Source organism: Convolutriloba macropyga, chromosome 11 (assembly GCF_964194025.1).
Source record: "Convolutriloba macropyga chromosome 11, txConMacr16.3, whole genome shotgun sequence".
Classification (NCBI taxonomy): domain Eukaryota; kingdom Metazoa; phylum Xenacoelomorpha; order Acoela; family Convolutidae; genus Convolutriloba; species Convolutriloba macropyga.
The window spans coordinates 32,768,781-32,785,096 of NC_134478.1; the positions used below are offsets into that span (position 1 = coordinate 32,768,781).

General features: G+C 36.0%; 1 protein-coding gene across 1 annotated transcript in view; it reads right to left on the reverse strand.

The window, feature by feature from the left end:
- Positions 1–16,316, reverse strand: part of LOC142349105 (SWI/SNF-related matrix-associated actin-dependent regulator of chromatin subfamily A member 1-like) — a 63,445-nt gene that overhangs the window by 14,438 nt on the left and 32,691 nt on the right. The window contains exons 9-14 of the mRNA XM_075400517.1: positions 12,575–12,707; positions 8,632–8,847; positions 8,149–8,302; positions 7,511–7,736; positions 4,834–5,078; positions 2,397–2,571 (exon numbers count right to left, since the gene is read on the reverse strand). Of these exons, the coding sequence (XP_075256632.1) occupies positions 2,397–2,571; positions 4,834–5,078; positions 7,511–7,736; positions 8,149–8,302; positions 8,632–8,847; positions 12,575–12,707 (1,149 nt within the window). The remainder of the gene's footprint in view (positions 1–2,396; positions 2,572–4,833; positions 5,079–7,510; positions 7,737–8,148; positions 8,303–8,631; positions 8,848–12,574; positions 12,708–16,316) is intronic.

Genomic DNA, 16,316 nt, shown 5'->3' on the forward strand with positions numbered 1-16,316 from the left:
AGACTATCCAGTATCCCTATTTCAAGCTTTAAATAGATCCACAGCCTCAAAAAGATCCATAAACTTAAACTTCGAACACTACTTTTCGACAACCTCAAAAAAAAAACTAAATTTTATGAAAAAAATTGCTAAAGCTGGAGTCATTACAATAGTGATATTCATTCCATTAGCTCTAGAAAACATGCGACATTTATCATCAAGCCTGGGAGGAGGTCCCTAGGACCCTGTTGCGCTAAAAAGAAATTCAAAAAACTTGAAAAAATTGCAAATACTTTAAAAAAAGTGATATTAAAATGTTGAAAAACATTCCATTATATCTAGAAGCTAAGCAGTAGCTTATAATTAAACCCTAGAGTAGGTTATGTCACTCTTGAGGCTGGAGACACCTAAAAAGTGACGAACTCAAAAAAAACTTAAAAAAATTTCAAGTTGCATAAAAAAGTGCCTAAACTTGTGATGATAAAAGTTGAAAACTAATCCATGGCCAAAAAGCATTTTCCAGTTACTCATTTTCAAACACTAACGGAGTTCTCTGTTAGTTGAAAAACCTGAAATGACAATAAATGTCAAAAAAATTGAAAACAAAAATTGCAAATTTTGTAAAAAAAAATGCTAAAATTCCTGGTGTTGAAATCTTTATGTACATTCCGTTAAATTTAGAAAATATAGAATAACCTGTGTTGAAACCCTAGAGGAGGTTCCTCGGTCCTTCAGGCTGGAGAAACCTAAAACCTGACAAAAATTTTTAAATTTGACAAAAATTAAAGTTTTATCAAAAAGTTTGCTAAAATATATATTAAAAAAATGAAAGCTATTCCGTGGCAGATAAAACTATTTCAGTAACTTATTATCAAACTCTTAGGGATGTTTTCTGGCCCCTGCGTCTGAAAAGACGTGACTAATGAAAAATAGAGGTAAAAATTGAGAATATTTGCACGTTTTGTCAAAAAAAAAGGCTAAACTTCGTGATGTTAAAATGTTGAAACCATTCCACTACTAGTAGAAAATATGCAGTAACCTATTATAAAACCCTGGAGGAGGTTCCTTGACACCTAAGATCGAAAAAACTCAAAAAATGACAAACTTCCAAAAAGCTTGAAGGAAATTGTGAAAATTAGTATAAAATTGCGTGTTTTTAGCGATCGGTTGTTCGTCAGTAGCCACGGTGGGGGGATGCAACGGGGGGGGGGGGTTTGATTGGGAGGGACGGGGTGGTGGGAAACAGTGGCGTGGGGGCAACAGCGGGAGGGGTCAACAGTGGGGGTGTCTTCAACCTCTAAGAACCGCTCTTCACACCATAAGTATAAGTCTCGAAAACAGTTTTGAGCTGAAACAAAGCTGAAAGGATCTAAGATCACGTAATTCCCGCTGGGCGATACCTGTTTATCCAGTTTCTGAAAACAAAAAACAGGTCAAGCGAAAAATCGCATAAAAGAAGACCGACAGGACTAATATAATTGCTAAAAACATCGTTTGAGAGCAATTAAACAGACGAAATTCCGCAAAAATTGCTTATTTCTCTTTAAAAAAAACAACTCAAACTTAATGTGATGTCATTCTTAATGTCATGTCATAGCTAAATGTCATTCAATATGAAAGACAGCCAAAACTGCCAGAGCAACTAATATCAATCACAAATTCCCCGAATGCTATAAAAATTGAATAGAAAAACTGCTCAAAAGGCTTAAAACAAAGAAAAATGCCAGGCTGAAAATTGCATCTTAAAGTGTAATATTTTCTTTCGATGGTCAAAAAAGCTCCAAAAAACTGCAATATTACTAAACTAGATAACTGAGAGATACATCATCGATGAAACTGTTGGAGTTAAACTAAAGAAAAACTGCTTCAGAAAAGCAGCACAATCATAAATTTTGCTCGCTTAGGGAATTTTTCTCACCTACTTTTCTCGCGCTCTCCCGAAAAGGGAAAAGAACAGAAAATCACTCTCTCTGCTCTTCAGGTTTCTTTGGCAGTTCGGCCTAAACACTTTTTTGTTTTTGCACATTTCACTGCCTGTTACGAATACACTCCAACAAAATTACCGATAAAAAAGACGCTTCACCGATACCCATACCCGCTCCAATACTCCACTCCAAGTAGTAAGAAAGACAGCGCACGAGTACAATCCAGTTATGTTGGATTGTAGAAAAAACTAGCTCTAATAAGAGTGAAAATGACGTCACGCACTTGACCAAGTCGAAAATGCACGAATGAATAAACAAAAAGCAGATTTGAGTGAGCTCGATGTCACATGGTCATAACAAAAATCTTGAAAAAAACCAAGAGAAGGCCAATAATAGCTCGCTATCGCAGCTATTAATAATCGAACGAAAATCTCATTAAAAAAGCAACAGGGATATCACGAATTTTGTTTGAGAACAATTTATTATTCCAACCCTGTGAGCCAGAAGTAATCCTCGATGATGTCGAGCATTCGGGTCATCTGTGAGAAGATGAGCACCCTGGAACCCTGCTCCTTTAATTTGGGTAGCAGTTTGTTCAATACTGTCATTTTTCCACAGTTGTCATACAGGTGCCTGTCTGTTGTATAGGGCGGACCCGGCTCAGCACCTAAATTTGAATAATGTTGTGATGACTTCAAGCACATTTGTGAAGAAGTCATTTTTGGTTGAATTACTTCATGCACGATCAAATACCTTAACATAACCAACTAACATTGGGCGAATTGCTCTCAAACAATTGGCGGGCTGTCTACTTCGCGAGCGGTTGACTTCGTTAGTAGCCAGCTCTTGCTTAGGGAGGCTAGCTTCAACTTGTTTGAGATAGAGATCAGCAGGGCGAAAGGCCCTAAGAGCTAGCTGATCAGAGACTTAATGCTCTCAGGACTTTACCTTTTCAAGCCGCTTTTGAGGACGAAAAGTCAAAACATAGCTGGCAGATTGCCAGAAAATAGCCGCAATAGATTCGTAGATCAGCAGTCTAAAAAAAAACAGTAAAAAAGACAGACCGAAAAAAATCGTCTTTTCATTGAAGGCTGATCTGCTATATTTCGATTAAAAATCTGTATAAGTTATTGCTGCCTCTATTAGCTGATCTCAAATAACCCTCATTTAGAGTGACACACACCCATTTGACCTTATCTCTTTGAATTAAAGTAAATAAAAGCAATTTCAAAGTGAGGAAGTCATTTTTGAGAGTGAGGTAAGTCAAGTGTGACCAAAAATTTAATCACGCGCATGAACAAAAAAACTCGCTCCACTAAGAGCGAAAAATGACGTCACACATGCAATTCAGTTGAAATTGCATGAACGAACGAACAAAAAGTGGCTGTGGTCATATGGTCGTAACAAAAATCATGACGACGAAATAAAAAAACATAGCAGGACAAGTCCTGACGTACAATTCAAAGAATTTTCATTGACTAAACAGAAAACTAGACCTAGAACGGACTATGAATGGATTGGAAAAACCATTTAGAAAAAAATCCGATCCAAAAAAACGAAAAACAGTAAAAATCGAAGTCAAATTGCCGCATGTGAACAAAAAACCACTAGCGAGAAGGCAAATTTTTGTTCAAACACCATTTTCTCACTCTACTTTAAATTTGGAGCGAAAAATATTCACGCCGCAAAACCACTCGCTTTTTCGCTCCACTTCCTGTTTCGGCGTGACCAAAATCACTACTCTAATTTGACTTCAAAAATCATGGAAATGTGTGAACAGATCTTAAAAAAAAAAGACAGCGCCCCAATACAATTCAAATTCTTTGAATTGTAAAAAACCAAGAGAAGGCCAATAATAGCCCCAGCTATCGCTGTGCGGTTATTAATAATGAAAGGAAAAAATGATCAGAAGAAAAGTCAGTATCACAAAAAAGGCCAGCGGAAATATAAATGCTACGAACTTTGGTGTTTTGAGAGCAATTAAAAAGGAGACAGTACCAATGCAACCCAAACCCTTTTAATTGTTCCCAACTCATATATGCAACCAGGAAAGGAACTCTAACCAATAGTCGGGCTTTTTTGTTCCGCTATTATGGACCCTATATCCAACAACTTTTTAGCTTTTGTCTCTCAATAGTAACAGACTATTCACATCTTATCATTGTTCTGAATAATTGACGGCTTCAAATTAGATATTCAACACAATTACTTTGATACCACTTAATTAAAAATAAACTTAATTTTTGAGTTTTGCCCGTCCTTCATTCTGTTTTAAAAATTGTATGAGTACACAAGAAGCTGAAATAAAAGCCGGTTGTTACATTACAATATATGTCACGAAGTGAAATCCAACATAAGCCTGACTCAGCTATTCTCGCAGCGACTTGAAATTGAAAACATAACCGACCAACGTCGAAAGAATTGCTCTCGAACGGCTAGTGGGAGCTCTAATCAATTGCAACCTGCTTCAGTAGGGGGAGGGGTGTAGCCTGATTGAGACTAGGAATTTCACAAGGGGGCTTCACAAAACTTCATTAGAGGTTAATATATATACCACTATTAAGATTTCAAGTGAAAAAAGGCACCAATTTCGGTGCACTTATCATTGAACTTTTAGCATTAAATTGCCGCCAATTAAGTTCAGCTGCTTGAAATTGCGAATGAGAGAGAACTTCAGATCACGCAAAACGCAGAAAGTCAGAGGCGTAAACGTCACCCAAAAAGTCAGAAAAAGGTCAAGCAAAAATTTTGCAATAAAAAAGACGCACACGTTGTTCACCGTTCACAATAATTGCTTCTCTTCGAGAGCAATTAAACACTACTGACCAAGAAAGTAGCTCGCGCATTATAAATGCGAATTATAGCACTGTTATGTTCAAAAAATTTGTGGTGTATATGATGGTATTAAATTGAGTAGCTTGGCGCTTGCCTTCGAAGAGGTATGGATGATTGGTACACTTTCGTAGTTGCATGAGAATGTTGGCGAGTCTGAGTTTGTCCTGTCTGCCAGCTCCATTCACAATGTCGATGTCCTTCATCAGGATTTTAGTGTACCACTCTCTCTGCATCTTAGACAGTCCCACGTATATCTTCAACTCTTTCTTCGGCAGCAGACTCTTCTCTACATCTGCTTTAATACGACGCAAAAGGAACGGGCGCAGCACTGTGTGTAATCTAAAACACAACATCATATCTCAATGAAAATTGCGCCTTCGCAAGATAATTTGGATTCGGCGAACAAATGCATTTAGACAAAATATTCAAAAGTTGCTTGAGGGTAAAATGTTCAACTTGGAACAAATTCTCGACCAAAAAATCAATATCGACTATTAGACAATGCCTACCCTAAAATAGATATATTGAGTATGATCTTACACATTTAACAATTTCACATTCAACGCTTTTGCTTGATGCCTGTTAAAACGCGTTAAATAGAACATAGCCGGCAGATTGCAGAAATAGCTGCGAAAGAGTAGACCTGCGTGCCATATAATAGAGATAGAAACAGATACCGATCTAAATTGAAAAAATCGACGCCACTCAAAAAAACTAGGCTAAAAAACATTCAGCGATAAATTAAAAAAGCTTGTTAAAATTCATTCCACAGAAGCCTCTCATTAGGGACCTTTACTGCACATATGAGTTCCTTTGACCTTAAACAAATTCAAATTAAACTGAAGTTTTAAAGTGCAGAAGTCATTTTATTGAGTGAGGTAAGTCACGTATGCTCAAAATCTAATCACGCAAATAACCTAAAAACTTTCGCTAAAGCGAGTGAGAAATGACGTCACGCGCGCAAATGCCGTTAGTGAGAGGAAGAAGTCATTCAGAAAATTTGACTTTTTCAGCTTTGCTGTGTGAACAAATGTAAAACGAAAAAAGAGCGTCAGACGACGAAACAAAAAAACATAGCAGGACAAGTCAGTAAAAAACATAGCAGGACAAGAATTTTCTTTGACTAAACAGAAAAACTAGACCTAGAATGGACTATGAATGAATTGAGAAAACTCTTAAAGTATCAGATCAAAAAAAAAAAGATCAATGTCAAAATGCCGCATGTGAACAAAAAAACCACTAGCGAGAAATGAAAATTTAATTCAAACAAAAAAATAGGCCTAGAATGAGCTGTGAATGGATTGGGAAAACCATCTAGAAAAAAATCCGATCCAAAAAATCGAAAAAACAGTAAAAATCAGAGTGAAATTGCCGCATGTGAACAAAAAACCACTACCGAGAAACCGGATTTTTGTTCAAACACCGTTTTCTCACTCTATTTTAAAATTAGAGCGAAAAAAGTTCACGCCACAAAACGACTCGGTTTTTCGCTCCATTTCCTGTTTCGGCCTGACCAAAATCACCACTCCAATTTGACTTCAAAAATCATGAAAATGTGTGAACAGATCTTAAAAAAAAACATAGCCGGAAGAATTCCGGAAACGACTCGAAGTGGAAATCCGTTTAAAAGCCATCTAACTACTCATCAGACAAAACGTGCCTCCACTAAATTATGATTATTTTGAAACAAAACCATAAAACAAAGTAGTAAAAACAAGAAAATCAAATCTGTTAAAATATGATTAAAAAAATCTGATCAAATTTCGTCATAAATTGATATCCCGAAAAAACTATCTGTGCCAAAATTACTGATTCATACAACTAGTACCTAATAAAACCACTTATAAGAGTCTTTTTAAAATACCTGAAGCCAAATATTGAAAAAAAAAGCTCTTACAAACAACATGCACCAAAAAAAATAGAAAACGTTAAGTTTTTTAATTTTACAAAAAGCATATAAATCCAAAGAAAAACTCCTTTCAGCCAATAGGGCATCCAGATAATCGCAAAACAATAGGCAACCCATAATAGGCTAAGAAACCTGTCTAAAAAACAGAAAAAAAAACGAAAAACTGCCAAAAATTAAGAAAAACAGTTCAAATTTTCGGCATTTTTTGTCATATTTCTAAACAAAAAAATGATTCATTTCCACAAAACTAACCAATTGTTATCTAAAAAATGCACAATTCATAAGTGTCGTTTCAATGCCCATTTGCGGCAGTAAAACAAAACAATCGTCAAAAAATCGCAAAAATTAGCCCAAAAATCAGCAAAATACAAAAAAAACCTCCGAATTAGCAGAAAACTGATATGAATTTCCAGAAACCTTCAAACCACTGCATAATCCCCCCTAAAATTAAAACAAAATCATAACAAAACCTCTTAACCAAAAAAAATGAAAAAAAAACTGCTTTAAAATGCCGCACGTGAACAAAAAATTTCGCTCGCTTAGAACTTCAAAATCACTCCTAATTTTTTCACGCGTTTCATTTTCCGCTTCAAAAATCACTCCAATAAAATTGATTAAAAAAGAGGACTTCTCCAATACTCCTCTTCGAGTCGTAAAAAGACAGCGCCCCAATACAATTCAAATTCTTTGAATTGTAAAAAACCAAGAGCACCGCAATATAGCTACGCTCAGCTTACAGCTTCGCAGCTATAAAAAAGGACTCTATGAGAGCAACTATTGATTACTTTTGCTGATTCTGTCTTCGAGGGAATTTATAAAATTTTGCTCATTTTCAATTATCCAACTTTATTATAAATCAGACCTGAGAGCCAAGTCATTGTTTCCCATGACGTCGTTTTCTTGGAACCACTCGTCAAAATCCTCCGAGGAGTTGAATACATCTGGCAACAGGAAGTTCAACAAGGCCCACAGTTCATGTAGGTTGTTCTGAAGAGGAGTTCCCGTCAACAGCAATCGACTCTGAGATCTCAACTCACGCACAAACACTGACAACTTTGACTGCTCGTTTTTGATACGGTGTGCCTCGTCTAAAAATCATGCGAAAAAAGTCGAGAGCATTTATTGATTACAGTCACTTCGCTCAAGTCATAAATCAAAAACGTTGTTTCTTAATATTGTTAAAATTGATCTTTTAAGAGGAACTAATTCTTGCTACTATTGAAAGTTAAGATAGTAATTAAGAACGCCAGGACGTATTTTAGTAGAGAAAACCTAATTGCGAGAGTGCATTTGCAGATAACTCAAAGACCCAATTGTGTGGTAGCCCCTGAGAAGAAGTATTGTGTTGCTGCTTATTTCCATAACTTTTTATTTTAACTAACTATTAACTCTAATGACTATTAACTCTAAGATAATAGCGATATAAACTTTTTATTCAATTTTGCAGCATGAGAGTGGAGCAACTTGAGTGAAGTAGCAGAAGTGGCCCGAATCACTAACCAATGACGAGGTGTCTCCAGTTGAACTTCTTGAGAAATGCGCGTTCTAGCAGGATCATCTCGTAAGTCGTGATCAACACATCCCATTCACCGCCTAGAATCTTCTCATTAATCAGTTGCGCTCTTGCATCCTGAGTCCCAATAAGACAAACTGGCTAAACAACACAATGAACATGCAAAAAACATGCTCACAATGAACAGTTTTTACATTGTTTAACTGTTTTCCTGTAACAACTCACTTCATTTAATATATGTTCCAGGGATTAAAGTAACCGTCATTCTTTTAAATGCACAATTCTTTCGAGTCAACGAAGCAATTGCAAGAAAATTGTCTATTTACTGCTCAGAAAACTTTTTTCGGACTTTTGTTACTAAAGTAAAACAAAATTACTTCAATGGTTTGATGCCATTCATTCACTTTCAGTAGTTATAGTTTACAATTGACCTTTCGTATAGAAGTACATACAGAAATCGAGATTTTTACCTTAATTTCAGGTGTCCATTTTTCAAATTCAGCTTGCCAATTGGGTAGAGTACTTTTGGGCACGATCACAATGTGGGGTCCACTCATGTTCTTGTAGAATTTGAGGTAACCAATGAGAGAAATGGTCTGCAGTGTCTTACCCAGACCCATCTCGTCTGCAAGGATTCCGTTGATCCCATTGTCGTGCAAAGATATCAACCAGTTCAGACCTCGAATCTAAATAGTGGTGTGTTGCACAGATGAACTTGTCTTACTATTACAATGTACACGTTCTTGCACAGACTAGGAACAAGATTGAAACACAAATCATAATCCAATATCTTATACTGTAGTAATTTAGAGATTGGCACCGTTTGTATGTTCTAAATTATACGGAGTTAAGTTAGAGGTCATAAAAATAGGGGCGCACTACCCTATAACATATGTTAAAATTGGAAATGATGAAGATCGAATTTCATCTATGATCTGTTGATAACAGTTACGAACATACCCGGCAGATTGCTGGAAAATAGCCGCCGTTGATTCCCATAACTCTATTGGGATTGAAAGAAAAGAAAATATCAACAAAAATTGATTTTTGTATAAAAACATTTTAAGTGCGATTTATTTTGATGTCATTTTGTAATTTAACATACTCCTGTCTCTCAGTGAGAGGCTACAGGGTCTAGTATCAATACCAATAAGCATTATAGATAGTAACTAAAACTTATGAGAACAAAGTTCAAGTACCGGGCATCTAAAAATGGGCTTTATGGGTTTATCCCGTTTCTATTTCTGACTTTGATTTTTTTATACTGACTCTCTTCATTTTGAATTTCTTCGCTGAGCAGCTGCTGTTTAAAAGAACGTTGAGCAGAATGACAGAAGAGTGAAACTAGCCTAGAGAAGTCAAAAAGATTTCACGCAAAATGTCGAAAAAGAGACAAATTGAGTAAAGCGAAAAAAAGTTCGACGAAGTAAAAAAAAACATAGCAGGACAAGTCCTGACGTACAATTCAAAGAATGACGTACAATTCAAAGAATTTTCATTCACTAAACAATAAACGACTCATAACGGACTATGAGTGAATTGGGAAAACCATTTCTAAAAAAATCAGATAAAAAATTTTAAAAAAAAACAAACTCGGTGTCAAAAAGCCGCATAAGAACAAAACACCACTAGCGAGAAATGAAAATTTGGCTCACACATAAAATAGGCCTAGAATGACCTATTAATGGATTGGGGAAAACCATTTAGAAAAAACCCGATCCAAAAAATCGAAAAAACAGTAAAAATCAAAGTGAAATTGCCGCATGTGAACAAAAAACCACTAGCGAGAAGGCTAATTTTTGTTCAAACACCATTTCCTCACTCTACTTTAAAATTAGAGCGAAAAAATTTCACGCCTCAAAACCACTCGCTTTTTCGCTCCATTGCCTGTTTCGGCGTGACCAAAATCACTACTCCAATTTGACTTCAAAAATCATGAAAATGTGTGAACAGATCTTAAAAAAAAGACAGCGCCCCAATACAATTCAAATTCTTTGAATTGTAAAAACATAGCAGGATAAGTCCTGGCGTACAATTCACAGATTTTTCATTGACTAAACAGAAAACTAGACCTAGAACGGACTATGAATGGATTGGAAAACCCATTTAGAAAAAAATCCGACTCGAAACAGCAGTAAAAAAGTGAAATTGCCGCATGTGAACAAAAAACCACTAGCGCGAAAGCAAATTTTTGTTTAAACACCGTTTTCTCACTCTACTTTAGATTTAGAGCAGAAAAATTTTACGCCGCAAAACCACTCGCTTTTTCGCTCCACTTCCTGTTTCGGCGTGACCAAAATCACTAGTCCAATTTGACTTCAGAAATCATGAAAATGTGTGAACAGATCTTAAAACATAGCTGGCAGATTGCCACAATAGATTTCTAGATCGGCAGTCTAAAAAACAGTAAAAAAGACAGACCAAAAAAATTCGTCTTTTCATTGAAGGCTGATCTGTTATATTTTGATTAAAAATCTGTATAAGTTATTGCTGCCTCTATTAGCTGATCTCAAATAACGTTCATTTAGAGTGACACACACCCATTTGACCTTATCTCTTTGAATTAAAGTAAATAAAAGTCAATTTCAAATTGAGGAAGTCATTTTTGAGAGTGAGGTAAGTCAAGTGTCACCAGTCAAAAATTTAATCACGCGCATGAAAAAAACTCGCTCCACTAAGAGCGAAAAATGACGTCACACATGCAATTCAGTTGAAATTGCATGAACGAATGAACAAAAAGTGGCTGTGACGTCAAATGGTCGTAACAAAAATCATGACGACGAAATAAAAAAACATAGCTGGCAGATTGCCAGAAAATAGCCGCAATAGATTCGTAGATCGGCAGTCTAAAAAAACAGTAAAAAAGACAGACCAAAAAAATCGTCTTTTCGTTGAAGGCTGATCTCTTATATTTTGATTAAACATCTGTATAAGTTATTGCTGCCTCTATTAGCTGATCTCAAATAACCTTCATTTAGAGTGACACACCCATTTGACCTTATCTCTTTGAATTAAAGTAAATAGAAGTCAATTTCAAAGTGAGGAAGTCATTTTTGAGAGTGAGGTAAGTCAAGTGTGACCAAAAATTTAATCAGGCGCATGAACAATAAAACTCGCTCCACTAAGAGCGAAAAATGACGTCACACATGCAATTCAGTTGAAATTGTATGAAAGAATGAAAAAAAAAGCAGATGTGAAGTGGCTGTGACGTCATATGGTCGTAACAAAAATAATGACGACGAAATAAAAAAAAACATAGCTGGCAGATTACCAGAAGATAGCCGCAATAGCTTTGTAGATCTGCAGTCGCAATAGCAGTTGTAGTCGCAAGATAGCCGCAATAGCAGTTATAGATCTACAAAAAAACGGTAAAGACAGACCAAAAAATTTGTCTTTTCATTGAGGGCTGATGTTATATTTTGATTAAAAATCTGTATAAGTTATTGCTGCCTCTATTAGCTGATCTCTAATAACCTTCATTTAGAGTGACACACACCCATTTGACCTTATCTCTCTGAATTAAAGTAAATCAAAGTCAATTTCAAAGTGAGGAAGTCATTTTTGTGAGTGAGGTAAGTCAAGTGTGACCAAAAATTTAATCACGCGCATGAACAATAAAAATCGCTCCACTAAGAGCGAAAAATGACGTCACACATGCAATTCAAATGAAATTACATGAACGAATGAACAAAAACTGGTTGTGACGTCATATGGTCGTAACAAAAATCATTACGACGAAATAAAAAAACATAGCAGGACAAGTCCTGACGTACAATTCAAAGAATTTTCATTGACTAAACAGAAAAAGAGGCCAAGAATGGACTAGGAATGGATTGGGAAAACCATTTAGAAAAAAATCCGATCCAAAAATCGAAAAAACTGTAAATATCAAAGTGAAATTGCCGGATGTGACCAAAAAACCACTAGCGAGAAAGCGAATTTTTGTTCAAACCCCGTTTTCTCACTCTACTTTAAAATTAGAGCGAAAAAATTTCACGCCGCAAAACCACTCGCTTTTTCGCTCCACTTCCTGTTTCGGCGTGACCAAAATCACTACTCCAATTTGACTTCAAAAATCATGAAAATGTGTGAACAGAAAAGACAGCGCCCCAATACAATTCAAATTCTTTGAATTGTAAAAAACCAAGAGACGGCCAATAATAGCCCCAGCTATCGCTGTGCGGCTATTAAAAAAACATAGCCGGAAAAATTCCGGAAACGACTCGAAGGAATAGCCGGAAAAATTCCGGAAACGACTCGAAGGAGAAATTTGCCCATACTTATGACTAAACAACTAGAACAACTATTGTGAATCCTGAACCTCCACAAATGCCCATTGTAGCAATCGAAACCTCAAATCCAAACATCACTATGCATTTAAACTTTTGCATTGAGAAGTTGATGGTAGCTAACCTGGTAGTCTCTCATCTGTCCATTTTTGATGTAGAAGGGAGTGGTCTCGAATCGGATTCCTTCGTTGCTCTGTCCCTTGCCCTCCAGGTTCTCCATCAGCTCAGCGTCCTCCTCTTCTTCCGTTTTACGGTGCCTAAACGCAACCGAATGATAATACTCCTCAAATTCGGTTAACCATTTAAAATCAAAAAATATTCTCCTGAATTGTGTGAATAGAGAAAATTACCATTTCAATCATTATCTCAATGACTAAAATGACGCCAACAAAATTAGCACACTTGAGGTCATTGTTGCACCAACATTTCACGATCAAGTCAAAATGTTAATTGGAAGTCGCCTTCTTTTTGTACAACCCACTTGAGAAAATGGATACCCTACTAAAACAGTGGTACCAATGGATGATTCTGATTTTGATGGTTCTGATGATAGATTGGGTTAGGTCATCAAAGAATATTCTATTAAAATCGTGAACATAACTATCATTTAAATACGAAGAATTAGTAAAACTAAAGATAAAGCGAAGCAAAGAATCAGTTCATCTAAAAATATAGGATATAATAGTCGGTAAAACAAATAGCTGTACATTGAAATCTATAACTCTTTGCAAAAATGAGACCACCGACCTACGAATCAGAAAATAGTTTTTAAAAATATGGGTTTGTTTATTGTCGAGCAAGCTGGGCTACGGGCGGAACGATAACGATGTACAGGAGTGTGGATTGGGGGGTTCTGATGTGAGGGAGGGGGGGGGGGGGGGGGGGCTGAAGGAGGGTAAACTCTAAAAACCACCCTTCACACTATTTAAGTCTCCAAAACAGTTTCGGTGAATAGCAGACTTAAATTCTAGTAAGCCGAAAAGCTCTAAAAAGAATTTAAATGTCCTAGGGCATTACCTTCTTATCCTGTTTTTGAGGACGACAAGTCAAAAGGGTCAGACGAAAAAATCGCAATAGAAAAGACCAACGACCTAATACAATTTCTAAAAACTTTCTTTGAGAGCAAATGAAAACTTATTTTTTCGTGCAGTATTCACCTTTGCATCCTGTGAGAAGAGAAGTCACAAATTTTTTTTTCTAAAAAAGATCATCATAACACGTCTTCGAGTGGTAAGAGAACAGGAACGCCTAAATAAGAGGCTGGCGGCGGCTATTAAAAACCATTCTAGTAACATAGCCGACTAACGTCGGGCGAATTGCTCTCATACGACCGGCTGGCTTCGTCAGTAGCTAGCCACGGTTTTGTGAGGCTAGCTTTAGCTTAATTGAAGGGGCGTGAGGTAAGCCCAGCGTGGGTGCATCGGAGGGGGGCTGATGATGGGGTGGGGGTAAACGTGGGGGGAGGGGGGGGGGGGTAACAGTAGGAGGGGGTAATGGTAGGGGGGGTTCAACATTTAAGAACCACACTTCACACCAAAAGTATCAGTCTCCAAAACAGTTTCTGTGAATCGCATACTTTGAGACTAGTGAGCTGAAATTCTCTCAGAGTGCACTACCTGTTTATCCAGTTTTGAGGACCAAAAGTCAAATGGGTCAGACGAAAAATCGGCCAAGCAAAGAAGACCAACAGGACTAATACAATTGCTACAAACTTCTTTTGAGAACAATTAACAAGCATAGCCAGCAAATTTTCGAAAAACAGCCGCGCTTGACACGCTTGATGCACATCGGGATTGAAGCAGAAAAAAAGAAGAGATAGAAATTTACCGAAAAAGTGACCTATTTGGCGTGCAGTTTCAATTAGATTCTAAAGCTATACATAATTCAGCTTCTAAACTGAAAGCTGTTAAGCCTAATACTAGTGTCAGCTATCAACAACTCCAATTGCACATCCGCCTTATAACAATTTAATAAAAAGGAAAAACAAGATTAACAAAAAAGGGGCAAAACCTAAAAATTCTTCGAAACTTCTACGTTCGTTGAGTTGGCCCACGTCACATTGATTTTTTGGTAGTCTAAACTTTTCAGTGCATTAACAGTTGCAGTTTCAATTACATCCACTGAAAAAATGTGGCCTGACGCATTCACGTCAGTTTCTGTTTCTACTTCGCAACTTTCGGCGAGCTGCGCATAGCTAACGGGTAGAAATAATATAGTTAAACAAAAAAACAATTGTGGCTAAAACTCGTTGCGCATAATTAATAATGTTGTAATGGATTAAAAATCAAAAAACCATGAGAGAAAACCTTTAAAACGATAAGGTAAAACCTAGAAAGCAATGGCATTCTAGAAAATCTTTATTCATTTCTTAGAGCCAGATGAACTTACGACGAAGAAAAACTGCAGTGTGTAAAAAAAATTGAAAATATTTAAAAAAACATACCAGGCAAACTGCCAGAAAATAGTCGCAAAAGATTCGTAGATCTGCCGTCTCACAAAGATAGTAAAAGAAACAGACCAAAAAGAAATTCCTTTTTATTCAATGCTGAGATGTTACATTTTGATCAGGAATCTGTTAAATTATTGCTGCTTCCAGTAGCTGCTCTCACAAAACCTTCAATTAGAGTGACGCATTCACTTGACCTTATCTTTTTATACTAGAGTGAGGAAGTCATTTTGAGAGTTAGTAAGTCATGAATGACCAAAAACAATCACGCGAATGAACAAACAACTCGCTTCAATAAGAGTGTAAATGACGTCACGAACGCAATTCAGTTGAAACTGAATGAACGAATGAACAAAAGCAGATTTGAAATGATTGTGACGTTATATAGTCGTAACAAAAATGTTGATAAAAAAATAGCAGGACCAGTTCTGAAAAACAATCTAACGAATTAAATAAAAAACTAAGCAGTCAACCATCTGTCCAGCAAAACCAAATGATTATCACGAATCAAAAAAAAAACAGTCACAAATTTAGAGAAACAAGAACGTAATTCGAAAAGTAAAAACTTCTAGGATAATCATGTCAAATACCGTTCTTTAGCAAATGTGCTGCAGATCCACTTCAACTTTCGGATGTTAACTTCTTCAGAACCAAAGTGGTAATTTTATTCTGCAACAACGTCAAAAACCCTTAATGACGACTCTGAAAAACTGAAATCGACGAAATTTCAAAAAACTTTTAAACTATAATATGATTGCAAATTTTTCTATTATTACTAACAAAATAATCACATGTCTGTCATCACACCAATTTTTTGCAAGATAAAAGGAATAAAAAATTACACGCCAGAAATCGGATTGAGAACACATACGACATAAAGAGAAAAAACGACAAAAATGATTAAAAAAAAGGACGAATAAAGCCAAAAATTTTAAACCAATGTCCTCAAAAAACCAAATTTACGCCACCAAAATCTATTTAATAACATAAACAAGCTTGAAAAAGTTTCATTGGCGCCTAAAGATTGACAAAATCGAAAAAACACAAGAAATTTCAAACGTTAAAAGATGGCAAAATTTGAAAAATTGCTAAAATTCCTCATTAAAATATTAACTTTTTAATTGTCACAAAAACTAAAACTTTTCAGAAAACACGAAAAATGCAAACTTTATTTAAAAAATTGCTTAAATTCCTCAGATTAGTATCTTGAAAATCATATATTGTGACTAGAAACCAACTCGTAATCATCTTAAAACCCATGAGAAACTTCATTGTCCTCTAGAGACCAAAACAATTTCAAAATTATGAAGAAATTGGCAAATATTGAAAGTTTACTATAATTCCTTGGATTAATCACTTTAAAAATGATTAGTTGTAAAAAAAGTAACCAGTAACCATATTCAAAACCATGAAAATCTCC